General features: G+C 34.3%; 1 protein-coding gene across 2 annotated transcripts in view; it reads left to right on the forward strand.

Moving 5' to 3' along the window:
* Nucleotides 1-17,189, forward strand: part of FSTL5 (follistatin like 5) — a 333,775-nt gene that overhangs the window by 215,557 nt on the left and 101,029 nt on the right. For both annotated transcript variants that reach the window (XM_074866563.1, XM_074866564.1), the window contains exon 7: nucleotides 15,140-15,306. In XM_074866563.1, the coding sequence (XP_074722664.1) occupies nucleotides 15,140-15,306 (167 nt within the window). The remainder of the gene's footprint in view (nucleotides 1-15,139; nucleotides 15,307-17,189) is intronic.

Raw genomic sequence — 17,189 nt, forward strand, 5'->3', positions numbered from 1 at the left:
ACATCTGAGATTTAAAACTTTTTATTTTCTTTAAGAAAAAAAGTAAAAATATGTGGGTTTTGATTTTTTTTTTTCCCTTAGCATCATATTATTGTCCAAACATTGATAGAACTTTATTTTCTTTCTTCCTTAGGAGCAGCTACCCCTTCATTACAAGTTAGGGAATTCCTCAGGTTAAAACAATGGAATTGTTGAGTTGTTTGGCTAACAGACCAGCTAATGCTAGTATTCTTGCCAGAAAACTTACTCCTTTGACTCATTATTTTAGTGTCACCACCATAAACTGCCTCTGGCTCAGGCAGTACTATGCTGATGGGTGCTAAAACAGAAGTCAGGGGAATTATCACTATATACTTGCCCAGTGTTTTCTTCTCTGGGCATTTGCCATCGACCATTATCAGTTACAGGATATCTCTGTTCTGACCATGTAGATTTTTAAATATGTGTTTAGGATGGCTTTACTATACAGCTGTGTTACTGTGATAGATCGTGGACTCTGTCTATAGAGCTATGGATTCTGCTTGATGTAAATTCAGACTACATTTTGAGTTTAGACTGCAAAGGTTAATCTTTGTGGTATATGTCCCATTATGTCTGAGTACCCACCTCATGTGTATCCCCCATTCCACCCTGCCCCTTTCCTTTTATCATTTGTCTTCAACCATACTTAGTGAAAAGCGTTACCAAGCAAGAAGCACTTTTCCAGACTGGCCATTTATCAACTGTCATTCAGTAAAACTTTTTATATTTTAGAAGCTGATCAGAAAAGCTGTATCTTCTTGTATCTGGAGCCTGATGAAATGGCCAGCTTCATAATCCCAGATCCTGAGGGATTCTCAAGAAGAGTGATCTGGAGTAGGGGGAAGTGAGACTAAGTTTACTTTTCTAAAAATTTGTGAATTTTAAAGTTTAAATCTGCATCTGCAATATGCATTGGCTTGTTCTATGCATGACTGAGAAGATAAAGTGTAAAACTGCACAGTCTTGGATGGGATGCTGGTAAAGTTTGTATTTAGGCTGTGGAAGTGTTCCAGAGATGTCAGGACTTGACATTGCAGACAGCTGAATGCTGTTCCAGGTCTTGACAAAAAGCTATACAGGAAGATCAGAAAAGTGTGATCTAAAGAGGAGTTTCTAGATTCTTTGGTTTGTAGAAGTCTAAAAGTCATGGGGACCCAGTGTCTGGGTCCATGGCAGGATTCTGGCAGACAACCTCTACAGGATGCACAAGGACATAATCACACTTATTGATATGTATTTGATACACTAATGGAAGAGTCTAAGTAGTTATTTAGTATTGATTTATACTGGCTAATGTATCAGTGATCAGGGTTTTGAAAATAATCTTTTACTCATCTTGGAACAAATTAAAAGGTTAGTAGCAATAGAAAACAATCCGGTTAATAGTTCTGTACTTAACTGTATATACTCCTGCTGTTCTGACAGCAAATTATAGTATGGTAACATCTTCTAAAGCGTGTACTATTGTTCAGAATAAGATCTAAATCTGAATAAAATATCTGAGATAAGATATTGAATGTAAAATAAAGTGCTCACTGTCATGATTTCCCTGTTGTCCAGACTAGTATATTTACTGGAATATTACAGGTCCCTTCTTCCCATACATGAGGAGATGTACATGTGGAAACAGGTGCATCTTGCCCAAAACCTAGGCAGGAAGTGGCAAGGGTGCATCCCTACAAACTCTGACTTAGCAAACACAAGTTGTGTCCCCAAGCCACAAGGTAGATATAACCACAAACCCCACTCCCCTTGCCCCACTCAGTGATAAATCCAAATAAATTAATTCCAGATCTAAAAGAAACTGGCTGATGCTCACTTCAATATCTATAGAGTTATTGCATAAATAGTATATGTGAATAAATTTAACAAAGGACAAGTAGAACTAATAGGATCAATGAGTGTGAGTAATGTGGTAGAGAAATAAAAAGGGAAGAAGGGCTGGGGAGAAGTAAAAGGAGATGAGAATAAGAAGAGATGAAAGAAAAGACAGTGGAAAGAAAGAAAGAAAAAAGTGAAGCCTATTCTAAATGCATCTGAGCCTATGTGTAGCTGGGAAAGCTACTAGAAGATAAAGCAAAGATTTGTTAAGTTTTTACATGGAAGTAAATGAGAGAAGCTGCCAAAATACTGCATTTAAATATAACAATGTTGTGTAAGGTTGTGTATACATACAATTTGAATGGATATTTTTTGAAGTGGTTATTGATTTGCAGTTAAACACTGAGATTGTTGGATGTCAACCTCCTTGTTTGCTTTCTATGATTTATCATTTTCATATTTTTTTTTTCCAGAAGGGAAATTGGTTTTGAAGTTATCATTGAAAAGGAATCATTTGTCTTTTGAGTGGAACAGATTGCATCAAATTATCAGTATTTTTTGGAGCATTTCCCTGGGGAAAAGTATCCTGGTTTTAAGATTTTTATCTACCATGATAAATTCCACTTGAGTTGGGGTATTCAGAAGCATTGCTTAGGCTGCTCACAGCTGCAAGTACAGCTCTGTTGTGGGAGTCTGTAGTTTGATCTGGCCCCCTTTTCTCTGAAGTTGTTGTTGCTGCTCATTACAGATTCTGGTACAGCACAGGAACATTCAATGTTCTCTTCAGCAGAATGATCCCTTCACACTACTTGTTTCTGACTACATCATTCCAAAACTGAAAAGTAAGCTACTAAATTTACAATTAACCCAAAATTCAATGAATAAATGCAATGTTGTTGATAATTCTCTTTTGGAAACAAACCAAAATCACACTGATATTTAACTGAAGAAGCATAAGTAAGAAAACAAGCAAAACAGACTTTCACTTGACTATTTTCTGCCCTTCTAATTAAATATAATCATAATTTGAAGACAGCGATATCTGTGCAATCACATATAGGCCCATGGCATTCCCAGTTTAGGGCTCCAGGTACCTGTCTCTGTTTTTTTATAAGTCTAATGAAATAAGAATATATTGACAGTGACTGTAGAAAGCAAACATATCTTTCTTTACATTTCTTCCATAGGTTCACTCACTATAATAGTCAGCATTTCCAAAATATACAAAAAAATCCTTAAAATATATTTTAAAATATATATTCCTGGTGTAGGTAATTTCCAGTGCACAGAAACATGTCATGAAGAACTTGGGGAAATGCATAGAAGTTGACAGGATGCATAGAAGTATCAAACTGAAGCTGTTCAGACACTTGGTGATGTGCATAAGGAAGTTGATGTTAATGTGATAAGGAAAATTAGAGAGATGTTTTGGGAATGGTGCATTACATTTGGCAAAGATGAACACCCCCACCCCCCACCCCCCCAGAAGAAACAGGATAGATTACGTCATATTTCTTTTTCTCCCTTCCGGAATGTGTAAGCACAGCTAAAAATGAATGTAAATAATAGCAACATGGAAAATTTCATTCAACCTAAGTAACCTCCAGAATTTCTGTTAGTATCTTTTTTATATGCTTTTTTTTTCTTTTCATCTGTGATTTTTACCTCTTTTGTACATCTTTCTTAAATACCTTTCTCACCACCGCTGCAAAGTCTCATCACTGCAATTTTGAAAGATTTGAAGTTCAATTATGTGCATCTATAAATATTAACTTCAGAAAATTAAACACTGAGATTCCACAGAAAGTTATGTGACTAAATTTAACATCCCATCAATTTGCATCAATAGTTGGTAATCTTGTTTCCTGATATTACTGTTTTTAAAAACCTACACATTTAAGACCAATTCTTCAACAGCTGTTATTAACAATATACTAGCGTAACAAGAACTATTTTTCTTTTTAAAAAGAAAACATCTAAACCTCAAGCACAGTCAGCATTTATTTACCAACGACAGTGCTGTTGTTGAGAGTCATCTTATTCTCCATATTCTGAACAAAACCACTTATTCTCTGCTGAATTTACAATGGATGTTAGTGTAAAGTGCTAAATGTTGCACACTAAATGAGAAAATTAGTTACAAGTCCATGAGTTTTTTTGAAATGCTAATGTATCTCATTTGAGGTACATATGCTAATATAGCTCAATGATCTGCTTTATTTTTGCACAGGCCACTCTTAGCATATGCTCTCTTCCTATCTTAAAATAGAAAAAAACATTTTTCATGGATTTTTAAAAAGCAACTATTGCTGCAAGAACAACTCTGTTTAAGAAAATGTCACCAGAAATTGTTGCAATGCTATGGATGCACAGTGAATAAGTGTATTCTTACAAACGATTGGACAGGTAAGATGTCTTAGCTGTGGGTGTCATATCCTCTCATATCAAGACAGGTATGATTGGAATAGGTCATTTGGCATATTTTCTTAAACAGTTGTGTAGCATTCTAGGTGAGAGTATTTATCATATTTTCTGGACTGCTGTGGTTTCTGTTGCTTTTGGAAATATTTTTAGTGTACAAATGTTTTAATTATATCTTACTAATCTTAAGTATAGCCTTTAAAATGGGATTGAAGTCTAAAAATGGCAATAAGTTATTAGGAAATTAGTGTTTTCTTTATTCTGAGATTTTCTTCTAAACAGACTTTAAAATTAATTTTTGCTACAACTCTATTGGCTAGAAATATATTGTTATATAACTTTGAATATTGAGTCTATAAAAGTTGCAAGTTTATATATACACATAAACCTAAGATACCATATCTGACTGCTTTCAGATCAGCAATTCCAGTAACATGCATCAAATCAAATTTTAACCTGTCACAATAACTTTGAAATTTCCCTTAGGATTCATTGAATGATGCATAAAATCAGTTACAGAACATATTGAGAGGATACGTTAAGGTTGGGCAGGCAGTTTCAGTCTGGCGAGATGATAGTAGAAACAGGAGGCTGAGAGATTTATTATTTACCAGTTCATTTACTGTCTCTTCAAGAGATGTAAATTAATAAAAGCTGGAATTCCGTTCTTCTTCATAAGGAGAAAGAACTAGTCTGTCAGTCAGGATATGCAAAGTTTGCTTTGTTTTGCTTATCCCTAATAAATAGTCTGTGAGAAACAGACTGACAGTGTTTTCCTCTGCAAGAGAAGACTTTGAAGCCATATAGATTGCAAGTTGACTTTCTTGGCCCGTGTTTTCCTCTAGGCTGAAAAAAATCTCATAAGAATTGAATGGCTTCTGCAACTTCAAAGGATTCTCATAACAAGCCAATCCATAGGGCGAACCCTTTATCTGCACTACTGTAAATATCCTTACCGTAAGCAGTAGTGATACTTTTCAAAACATGCTCAAATTTACCTAGTATTCCTGTAGTACCGATAAAAGAATATTAGGCAAACCCTAATACATATAGGTATTTCTTTATATTTTCCAAAGTGTCTTTAGCCAGATTTGAATGCTATATCTTTACAAGTTTCTTATTTCACATATTTCCTGTCCAAAAAGCAATTCTCCAACTGTCTTATCTGGTTCAGGTGTTGATTCAAAGTAACCATGATAGGGTGGTCACCTGAGAAACCTGATGAATATATTTGGGTTGTCAGTTAGTGCTGCTAATACTGCACTTCTGGCAATTCTTCATCTTGTGTGATGTATTAAACGAGGTGCAGCCCACAGCTGCATAGAAACATGCTGTGTTTCTGTATATGATGACAAGAGAGTCTGAAAGAATCACTGACTCCTCATATTTCCATGAATGATGCTTCTGAACTATTTTTAATGATCCTAGTGCCCTGCAGAGCAAGTGAAAGTATATGTTTTATTGATTTTAACAAAGACCTAAGTGAATCATTATAGTCCATGTTGCACTCATTTATAACTTGAGTGCTTTAGGCTGTGCAGATTTGTGAGAAACACAAGGTCTTGAGAAGGAGTTTGATTCAATGGACAGAGCAAGTGAAATTCATTTAATTTAAGTAAGAATTAAATTTAAAACACATGTATAATAAGCTTTGAAATTTTGTTTTACTTTTGTCATGAGAAATTAGCAAAAAGTGATTATCGCTGATTTTCATAATGATTGCCATCATTCACATTTTTTAAAAAAATAGTTAAAACAAGTATTTGTAATATGTAAGCAATGCTGAAAAGATTCTTTGCCGTTTAGAGATAATTCTGTTAAAAGCAATTAAAAATATCAGAAGGGTGAGTTCACCTACTGAATAAATGATTTTCAGGAGGTAGTACATACTCTTTATTAATTCAGCTTCATTACAGTTAAATTACTTTTTTCATTAAAACTGTTAAAATACTTTAAATCATGTTTCACTTAGTTAAAGCTAGGGCATGTAAACACTAAAGAAAACTTAGAAATCACATTTGCTGGGTGAATTCCATGTAAAATAAAGAAGCATGCCTTAAGACTATAAAAATGGCTGTACTGGTCCCAGGCCCAACTAGTCCAACAGTTTCTCTCAACCATGGACTTAAGTTACTGTCTAGAGAAGTGTAAGAATAATATCATTATACTTTGTTCATACTCTCCCAAGTGATTGTGCGATCTTTTCCTGCACATGTAAGTTTCTGGAATCCACCTTTAGCACACAGTTTTTTCAGATCTATCACTCAAGCATGAAAACTACTGTCCTTTGTTTTGAAACTGGCCTCCCACTTGCTTCTTTTGATGGCTTTCCACTCTTAGAAGAAACAAAAATACATCACTATCTTTTTCAGCTTTTCCATGACAACCATGATTTTGTAGAATTCTGTCAAAGCCCTCTACGTCATCTGTTTTGTAAAAGAAAAATCCAAGCCTGTTTGAGCATTTTTCAGATTTAAACTGCTCTATACGCTTATCATGCTTGTTTTTCCTGAGTTTTTATCTAATTTGCAGCGGACACAAAGCTGCATATGGTATTCATGTAGACAAACCATGTGGACAAAATTACGGGTTTTTTGTTTGATTTTAGTTCCTTTCCTAAGAATTACTAATCTTTGAATTGAATTTTTCTCTAATAAAGAGGACAGAGTTGATAAAACTACTTATCATAACTCCATTGTCTCTCTTCTGCCAAGTCAATTTACAGCCCATTGATCTAGATTTGAAGGATTGCTTTTGCTCTTGTATACTACTTTCCCTACTGTTGAATTTATCTACTATTTTATGTTCAAGTTCTCAGTGTCATAAAGTCCTTGAGCTACTTCTTACAGTCTACATTCATTATTCCTACTTCAGAGAACCAATAAAAACTATGGACTGCTTTAATGGTAAAGAGTGTATTAGTGCAGACATCTATAAACTTCTGTAAGATATAATAATCTATATTTTATTTAGTCCTTTTATTCACTTCAGCTGATTTTTTAATTTTTTTTTTTTTTAATGACTTTTGCTTATGTGGTCGTTTTTGGTCCTAACAAAATCAGATGAAAGCTGTTTCCACAATAAAAGAATTTGATTCTCAATTCACTAAAGCAAGAGGTCAGCTGACATATTCTACTTTCCTGGTTCTTAAATCCTGAAACATTCTTTATCTGAATAAAGAATACTGCATTCCATATTTGTAAGAAGAAATAGAAGGCATAGATTTTTTGCTTCACATTTGTCTTTCAGGGAAACTTTAAGTTCTTCCATAAAATAAATGTTTCCTAGCATGACCTATAAATCACTCTCCATTAAATCTCATTGACTCATATTACAAATAAATGCAGACAGGATTGTGTTTTCTTTTACGGTTTCTGTTAATTTTCTTTATGGAATTGGTACAGGACTTCCTGAAAACATGAGCTATTTCAATATTATAATTGTCAATAAAAAATTATTTTCATGTCTTTTTTTAGCATAGATGAAAGATAAATAAATGTTAATTTTAATGGTAAGTCTGTTAAGAGCTTTTGGTTTTCAATAACAACTGTATTTCAATAACAACCATATAAAAATAGAATCTTCTTCTATGCTGGCCATAAGTCTGGAAATAAGACCTCCTGAATTTTAGTCCAAGCTCTGCAGTAAAATGTTAAGGAGTCGTGAAAAAGTTATTTATGCTTTTTCCCTTGTGTGGGCTGTTGGATTATGAGAACAGAGACTCCTTTGCTGGCATAAGACCCTAGAGAACAGCCACTCATGAACCATGTCCTGTTACTTCTCATACTGAAACATTCTACTAAATATGCAAATAATATGTTTACAACAAATTCAAAGCAGAAGATACAGCACAAAATGACAAAATTAGCCATGCTAATGAAGATGTGTGCTGATTTTAAAATTGCTGTAAAAGAAGAGCAAAATGACACTGATGAAAAAGCTTTTGTCATGTCATTTTGAGGAAAGTGGGATCAATGCCAGAAGAGGAAAAGGCACATTACCTACCTGCATTTCAGCTATTTCAAGTCACCAAGTAATGTTATCCATTAAGTAGAGTTTACTGTAGTCCATGGAAAAAGGCTTCTTTGCTTGGTTTTAAAAGGTGATTATTTTTAAATTAGGTTTGAAATAGGCAAACAAAACAAATACAGGCTTTATGTGGTCTTAATTTTAGATAGTGGGTACCAGTCTGCGTAATATTCATTAGTTTAGACTCAGAAGAGTGTTTTGTGGCTGCTATGAATAAGTACACACAACTTATGTAAGTATACGAGAAGGTTCAAATCGTACATTTGTTAATGAAATTAAATTAACCGAAGCAGTCTACAGTTGCATAAAATCTTCCCCCCTTTAATAGATAATCAAATATATAGTGATATACAAAGTCCAAATATAACATTTTCTCATACTTTTAAGCTTTCAAAAACTTTTATTTAGAGTGATATTGTGGCTTTTCTTTACTGGTCATAAGATACAGAAAGGAACCACTTAATCTCAAGAAATTTCATATGCTTCTGTGTTTCTCCTCCTACTAGCCTGATTTGGTATTCTAAGATCACAAATGAGTTTTATGATTGTGTATAGTCCCCTACAGACTGGCCATCAAAGGAGTTGGAGATAAGATTTTTTTCATGTATAGGGAAAGAACTGAAATAGCCCAGATTTTACTATCTATTCTTTAACTTCTTCAGAAAACTCAAATATGTCCAAGTGTAACAACTCTTTTTATAAATCTGCTTAATTTAGAGCATCAGAATGGTCCATGCTATGTGCATCAGTCCATTGTACTTCAGATAAGATAACAGAAAGGTTGATCAAAACACTGCACAGCTATCACTCTTTTTTTCCCTAGCATTACCCTACCCCTCCTGCTATGTTTTAAAAATACAGTGATGTCATTTTATCTGTTGATTTACAAGAATATTGATATAGTTTGTCTTATACGAAGAATGACAACCCAACTCTTTCAAGAGTATGTCTCTTGAAAAAATAATGCTTAAAGTAAGGTTCCATTATTGATTTATCCCTATTGATGTTGGGATATTTCTGCAAAGTGTCAGCTTTGAAAACTCTTTTTCTCTGCCTTTCACAGTTTAATTACTAAATATTGGGCAAACTAAGAAAATAGAAGCACTTACACTCTATGCTAATTGATCATCATTCACACTATTGTAATAACTTCCTCAGAATTATTTATGCTTAACTGATTTCACTGGTAGTGGTCAATAAATTTTAAGAATTTTCCTAAGGTAAGCTGCATGTGGAGCTAAAAGCTTTATAAGTGAACACACTCACTGTGTATATCTTCATGTATTTTAGGTTGTAAGCTATTTAGGGATAGCTATTTGATTGTATTGTCTATATTTTCCAAAATTTCCTGCCTATGGGACATGCGATAGAGATGGACAAATACTTTAAGCTTAAAAAACAGAGTAACAATGATGTATGTAGTGATGTATATCAATAATACGATATATTGCAAAACAAAACATACCCCAAAAAATAGGAGATGTCTGATAATTATCCAATTCCTTTGCTGATTCAGTAGGAGTGATGTTATTTTGCATTTGGTTTCAGTAAGTTCTGAAGATACTTCAGAAAGATATTTATATCAGAAAATATTTAGAAAATTAGAAAAGCTGATCTTAATTTGATCTAATTTTAACTGAAGGACAAATAATAGTAGGTCTATAACATAGATTCTAGATAACTAAAGGGAAGCAATGAGAAAAGAAGTACTTTCATCATTTTAGGTAAAGCACTTGGTATGAAGCCACATGAGAACCTGTCCAATTAACTAAAATACTGGGAGTTAGTAGAGAAATCATAAAATCAATAAGGAGCTAGCTGAAAGGGAGGTGGTATGGGTTCAGTGAAATGGGAAAATATCACTTTGAGAAGGAGTTAGTGAAGTTCTCCAGTGACCACCTGGGAAGCAAACTTATTTAATGCTTTCACTAATACCTTGACCAAAAAAAAAAAAAAAAAAAAAAAGCAAGAGAAATCTCTCAGAGACCAGGATTTGGGAGTCATCATCAATACAGACAAATGTTAGATTATTATAGTAGAGGAACTGGACAGCCTTGAAGCCTGGCACAGTAGAAGTGAGATGAAAAGTAATGTTACAAAGTGTAAGATCTTATACTTGGTTAATAGTAAGAAATTATACTTCAAGCTGAGAACTAATCTACTGGAAAGAGCAGAGTTAAAGAAAGTTGTGTGGACCTGTCAATCACAGGGCAACTGTGAGGAACCAGATAAGATTAATATGAAAATGGCAATTGCATTCTAGAGATATTTACTGTAGTCTTTTGGGAAAAGACATGGATTAGTTGATACACTGCACTTTTTTATTCAAACTATTGTGTACAGTTTTATTTCCTGTGTTCTCAAGAAGGATGAATTCATGCTGGATCAAACACAGTGATAGCTTCAGTAATGCAAAATAATGAGAGGGAACCGGAAGAACTTGACTCGGTACCATTAAGCAGAATGAGGGGTAGGGGAGTTTGTAGAATGGCTGTAGCAACCAGGAGATTTGTCAAACCCTTTCAACCATCTAACACGCCTTCCTCAACCAACACAGGAGTGTTTTACATTTAAACCATTAATGTTTTTTTAATCTTGGGTATTTCTGAGCCTCTTCAGTAAGAGTTCTTTTTTTCTGGTCAGTGTTAATGTTTTAAAATATCTTCTCAGTAGCTAACACTTACTCTGATTTCACCACTTCTGTCCTCTTTTATAATGACCTCTTTTTGTATTACTTCCAACCCGATATTTCTACACAGCTGTCTGTAACCTATTGTGTTGTCCACATCTCCTAACTATACCTCTAGCTTTTATTTAAATAGTTTGGGGTTTTCTTTACCTTTCTCCCTTTATCTGAAAAACATACCCAGTGACTTTTTGTAGTTAAGAACCAGGGATGTGCATCAGACTGATATTGAATCTGGAGGAGTTACAAGTGAACTTATTAATACTGTATACCATAATAGATTATTTACACTTCTGATAACAGCAAGGTATAAAAGGCAAAACCTACTGGCTACTTATATATAATATTACTTGCTCTGTAACCAACAGTATCCAAATTTATTTTTTGCTTGGTGTTGGTATTAGTAAACTGAATTCATTTCACTTCCAATTTTTCTAAACCTTTACTCTGCTTTTTCATTTGAAATCAAATAAACAAAATGTGTGAGTCTGAACTTGAAAAGATTATCATTGCTCTATAAGGGCAACGTGGAGAGAAAACTAGGAGTCATCCTAGTAGGTGATATCTCCCAGTGCCCTGGCTTCAGTCTCTAGCAAAAGTCTTTGCTCTCAAACAGGTTTATTTCTTTCAGGGAGAAGAGATGTTAAATGCATCATTTGGTTCCTGGGCCTATTTTTTCTGTTTCCAAAGGAATGTCATGGAGCATGGACTCTGAGTGAGGTGCTGCCCTGTGCACCTGGAAACACTCTGCACACACCACACCCTTCCCCCCACACCACTGTTTGCCTCTTCCATCCTGGAAGCAGACAGTTCATGAACAGGGATTTTCAGGGACTTACCTGCTAAAGAGCTCTGCTCCAGGTACTACTCTGTCAGCTTAGGACTTTTTGGGTTGGGTGGTTCTTTTTTTTTTTTTTTTTTTTTTTCCACTAAGGAGAAAATATATGCAATAGTTTTATCTTTAGAAAATAAGAAAAGTTATAATGTAACATATATAGTATTTTTCATGACCATTACTTCATGACTTTCCTAAATTAAAGAGTAAGTTTGGAAAACACAGATAATTACCCCTTTATAAATGGACTACCAGAATATTTACCTACCTTTTGAGATGTTTGCATACTGAATTCAATAAAAAAGCCAAAATAGTTGTACTGTCAGTTATCGACTAGAAGTTTTGAATCATTCAGTAGCCATGCAGGTATATCTCAGGAAGTCTGCATGATAGTGTCACTGAAGAACCATCTCTTGTAACATAGGAGCTGAAATTATTCTGATGATGCAGTAAATTTTAAAAGCTACAGTAAATAGCGCAATATTCAACTTATTTCATACATTTCATTTTCCTTAGTGTAATAAATTGTGTCAGGTAATGCATCTACTTAGAAAAAGAAAGTCAGTCTCATTTTTGCATGCTGGTGGGCAGTATCACTTGAATTTTGAGTCACAGTATATTCCTTCTGCAAAAGAAAAGAATCAGGGGTTTTTGGGGTCTAAATGTAAATTTAAGTTTTTAATGTCACAAAAATGAACCATTGCCTTTAATTATAGAACAACAAAGCTTTCTTTCCCAAAGATATTGAGATGCCTCTCCGATGCTTGCATTTTGGAAAAAAAAATTGTGTTGATTACAAAGTACTGGTTTTATGAGGCTAAAAACAACCTATAAGGATCTTAGCTTGCTTATAGGCTACTGCTTTGCAGTAATGGAAGGATTAATGTCTCTCTTATATGAAAGTGATTTGGTAATTAAAGAATAAATACCTGATGCCTTTTGTAGTTTCCTTAAAAAATCAAAGATAAAAAAACCTAGAGATTTTTCATGCTTTAGCAGATGAGTGGAAAAATTACTATTTGGATGGTCTTCAATTCCTATACAGCTCTTTTGTCTAATATGACACAATCATTCCTAACATAGAATTTTAATAGTTTATGTTTAATCAGGCACAACACAAGTGAAAAGACAACTCAGCTGTTCAGCCTCTAACCTGTAGGCAGTTACATAAGAGAGAAGAGTATACAGTGTCATCAAATTAATGTGTATCACTCTTTTTATGTAATTGTCCAAATGAGTTGTGGGACATAGATTTGAAGTGGTCTTCTATTAATATCAGAGCTGTTTAAAGCTTTTTAATACATAGATTAGCAGAGAAAGTTTCGGAGAAAGTCTGGACTCCCATCACATGTCTGAATTTTTAAAAGATTACTTGAAAACTTGAATAACGATGAACTTTTGGTTAACCTGAAAAATTAGAATTTTTTTCCCTTGGATTGAAATGAACATGGATGTTCACATAATTTAGTTTTTTCTTCTTGAAATCTGTTCAGTTACTTTGGTTTTAGTTTGTGTTATGGTGCAAAGGTAATTCCTGAAGTCATGCATTATTTTTCTTGCAATATAAAATACCAGAGGCAGTCAAAAATAGTGCTAAGTTGAAAGGCTTGAGAGTACTTCTCTACTAATATTAATTTTATTCGCTTGTTTTTGCATCAAGTAGATTTGTTCCAAAATTGAATGACAAAGGTTTCCTTAAATGAAATATAAAAATACTTTTCCTTTTAAGGCTGCATACTCTGTATTTACCAGCATATTTGTTTATACTGAATTTAATTTCATTAGTATTTTCTTTACTTTTTTTAAAAAACTTACAAAATTTGTGTTGCACTCACACTTTTTTTTTAGATGTTTCACATACCATGCCATAAACTGTCCTCATTTTCACAGGACATTAAGTGAGTTTGAATTTGCTGCACCGGTGTTAATTTTAGAAATGCTGGATACTTTTCAAGAGCAATGTTGGAATTTCTTTGTGGTTCAAACAATAACTATGAATGTGAAAAAACAATTTTAGGTTCCTCAAATTTCCCATATTGATTGAATTTTCTTGTACACATGCATCATGCAGAACATGGTTTCTTAGTGTTTATGTATTCTTAATGATTTTGCTTCTAAATGTGTTAGCAATTTGTCTATCTTGAAGAAAAAACAAAACACACGTGCTTTAACCCCAAATGAAAACCTATGACACCCTTTTGAAATTGCTTCCTCTAAATTTACCGTTTTACAGATATTTTACATTGGGGTATTTTAGTTAATACTAAGGCTTGGCAAGCCTTCTGAAATAGCTTATCAACACTAGCAATTTCTATTGTGTTGCACAGTGAATGCAAAACATAAGCAGCAAATATTTGTGGATTGAGATAATTCACAGTATTTCAGATGACGCACTGCATTTGCTTCAGGTGTGTCTTTAACTGTTACACAGTATTGTACTCTGTACTTCTGTCGTGGTTGTTGCTTCTGTTCCTTGGCAGAGAGAGCAGTTTGGGAATTGGTGCAATAAAGTGCTCCATTTTTTTCCAGTTTTTCTTTTTTGTTTATTCCCCTCTTTTTCTCTTTTTTTTTTTTTTTCCCCCCTGCATTTAGAGAGATTTATTCAAGTACGCAACTATTTATTATTCTGGTTCTGAATTTCTGCACTTGTAAAAAGAATCATGTTTGACTAGAGAAATGTAGAAATTACTTAACACTGGGGTTTTTTTTAAATTACATTAATGTGTTTGGACTATGATTAATGCATATTCTTCTGAGACTGAAATGAGAGAGATTACTAATGTCAGTTTGATCTGGAAACTATGTTTTCACTGATATCAAGGAAAAAGCCCCATATTAATTGTATGTTCTGAATGCAGAATTCATTTTGTTGTCCATTTCAGTCTCAGTCCAGTGTGCTTTGTACTCCAAGCTCCATTTGTATTTTTCTTTTTTGAAGATGAACTCATGTGAATGACTGTTGCAGCAGTACTGCCATTTTAGTTCAGATGAAGGTGCTGACTACTCTGCTACATTGGCCTTAACTGTCAAATAACTTCTGGTGTCTGACTTCAGATACACTGTCATGTTTATTACAGTCTTACCTCGGAAATTAATTTTCACATTAAATGCTTCTCTTCTTACAGGGTGATACTTGTCAGTCAATTTAATTGAAATGTCATGCTGACCTTTATTTGAAATACTCTGAATTTCCTGTGGTTGTTGGGAGTTCTTTTTGCTTTGATTCCAATTAAAATCCTTAAATTACCAGTGTACAAAAACTGCATCCTAATTAACCTTATGAAACTGCCTGCTAATTAATCTTACAAACAATATATCTTTTGCAGAGGTAGTTCAGCTGAGTCTGCCTGAAGATCAAAAACTAAGCACCACTGCAGCAACAGTGGGACAAAGTGCTGTCTTAAGTTGTGCGATCCAGGGGATCCTGAGACCTCCCATCATCTGGAAGAGGAACAATATCGTTCTGAATAGCTTAGATTTGGAAGATATCAATGTAAGTAAGAGAAAGCTCTATTTAACAGCTTATTATCAAAACTCTTCATAAAGAATAGAGAAGTGATATGTAACAAGCTCCATACTCCTGACATTTTAAAGAAAAGAAATGGAAATGATATGTCTGCCAAACTCAGTCTGGTTTTATTTTGCTGTGTATTCAAACCCTTGTTGTTAAACACAGAGAAATAATTTTTAACAGACCAATCATTTAAAAGAATAAATATACCAGTAAAAGTATATGAAGACAAAATTGCAGCCCAAAATACAGTCAGCGTTATTAATTCAGGATTATACAGTCTTCAAACATCTAAAAGAAAAAAAAAAAATCTGTGAAATGAACATTTTAAGAAATGCATAGTGACTTACTGTGAACAGATCATAATCAATCTTCTAAAATTTCAATAAAAATGTATTTTTTCCAAAACAAGTGTTTTACTACAAAATCTGTTGTTTTGCTCCAAATATTCAGCAGTATATATGGTACTTCTCAGAAAATCACCAGTGAATACTAGTATACCTTACAATCTTTTTGTAGGAAGGCAAATATTTGCCACCTAACTTTGCCATGACCTCAAAATATGGAGCAAAAGAGAAAATGAGAAACATAATTATACCTTCTGACAAAACTCTGAAAATAATCTTTCAGCTGTATTTTGTTTGCTTGTGGGTATGCTTACTTTGTTTTGACTATTTTATATTAGCAAAGTTATAAATGTGGACAGACTGTTACATCATGAGATGTGCTTTCTCTCTGACTCAGGTGAGTCCAGAATCACTGGAACTGTTACGTGTGTGGAATATCACTACAATCAAATATCTACTTTGGTTTTTTTTATTTCATTTCTTATGAATGCTTTTATTTCCAAGTTGTCAATTGTACTCACACATCACCTTTGGTTTGTTTCCTGTTTTTACATTAGTTCTGTTTGTAGATTGAGCTTTCTCACAGTGGTGCTTTGTAAAATAAGGGGCAGTTTCAAAGCTCATCTTGCTTGAATGGCAGCTTTAAGTCACTTGAGAGGCTTAGGATGAAACCAGCATCCTCTGAAAGGTTCTGTTAAATAATTTTTGCCTTTGCTAGTTTGGTGTTAATCATATGATTGACATTCAAAAGTATTTTGCCCACATTCACAAGCTCCTTGCTGGGGTATTTGTTAGCTTTCTGTAAATATTCATGATGCTCATAAATAATGATTTGGAGTTCTTACTAATCACTTCTAAGTATAATACATGGCATGAGCTGTAGATAGAAACAGGAACATGCATCTGGACACAGAGAAATAGAAGGCAAATGATGAATGGAAATAATGAATCTAACAGCTTAGTTTCAAACGGAAAGGTTCGGTTGACTGTATTTGCAGATGTGAAAAGAGCAAGTGTTTTCAAAGCCTGATACATACATTTTGAGTATGAAAATTTAAAAAACCAAACACCAACAGAGAAACTTCTTGTGCCAGGTGCAGGTACACAAGTGTTGGCAGTGGGGGCTGCCAGGGCAGCCTCTGAGGGAAGAGGCGGAGGCTGCCCCATGCTGGACACAGCCAGTTCCAGCTGAGCCTCTCAGCCACACTTGTGGCAGCTCTTGGAAAACATTCAAAGAAAGGACATAAAATACCAGAGGGAGAGAGAGGAGTAGAAAATGAAAAGAGCGAGAAACAGCAGAAGAAAGTCCAAGGCTGGAAGAGCAGGAGGTGCTCCATGGTGGAGCAGATATCCACAGCAGCCACACTGAAGCAGGTTTATCTTGAAGGACTATGGAGAGTCCTGGCTAGAGCAGACAAAAAGGGTGAGGAGAAAGGAGACTCAAAGAGATACTGCTGTGTATTGACTGTACCCCTCCAACCTTCTGCACCATTCAGGCAGAGGATAAGTCTGTTGGGA

The sequence above is a fragment of the Strix uralensis genome, chromosome 4 (genome assembly GCF_047716275.1).
Source record: "Strix uralensis isolate ZFMK-TIS-50842 chromosome 4, bStrUra1, whole genome shotgun sequence".
NCBI classification, from domain to species: Eukaryota; Metazoa; Chordata; class Aves; order Strigiformes; family Strigidae; genus Strix; species Strix uralensis.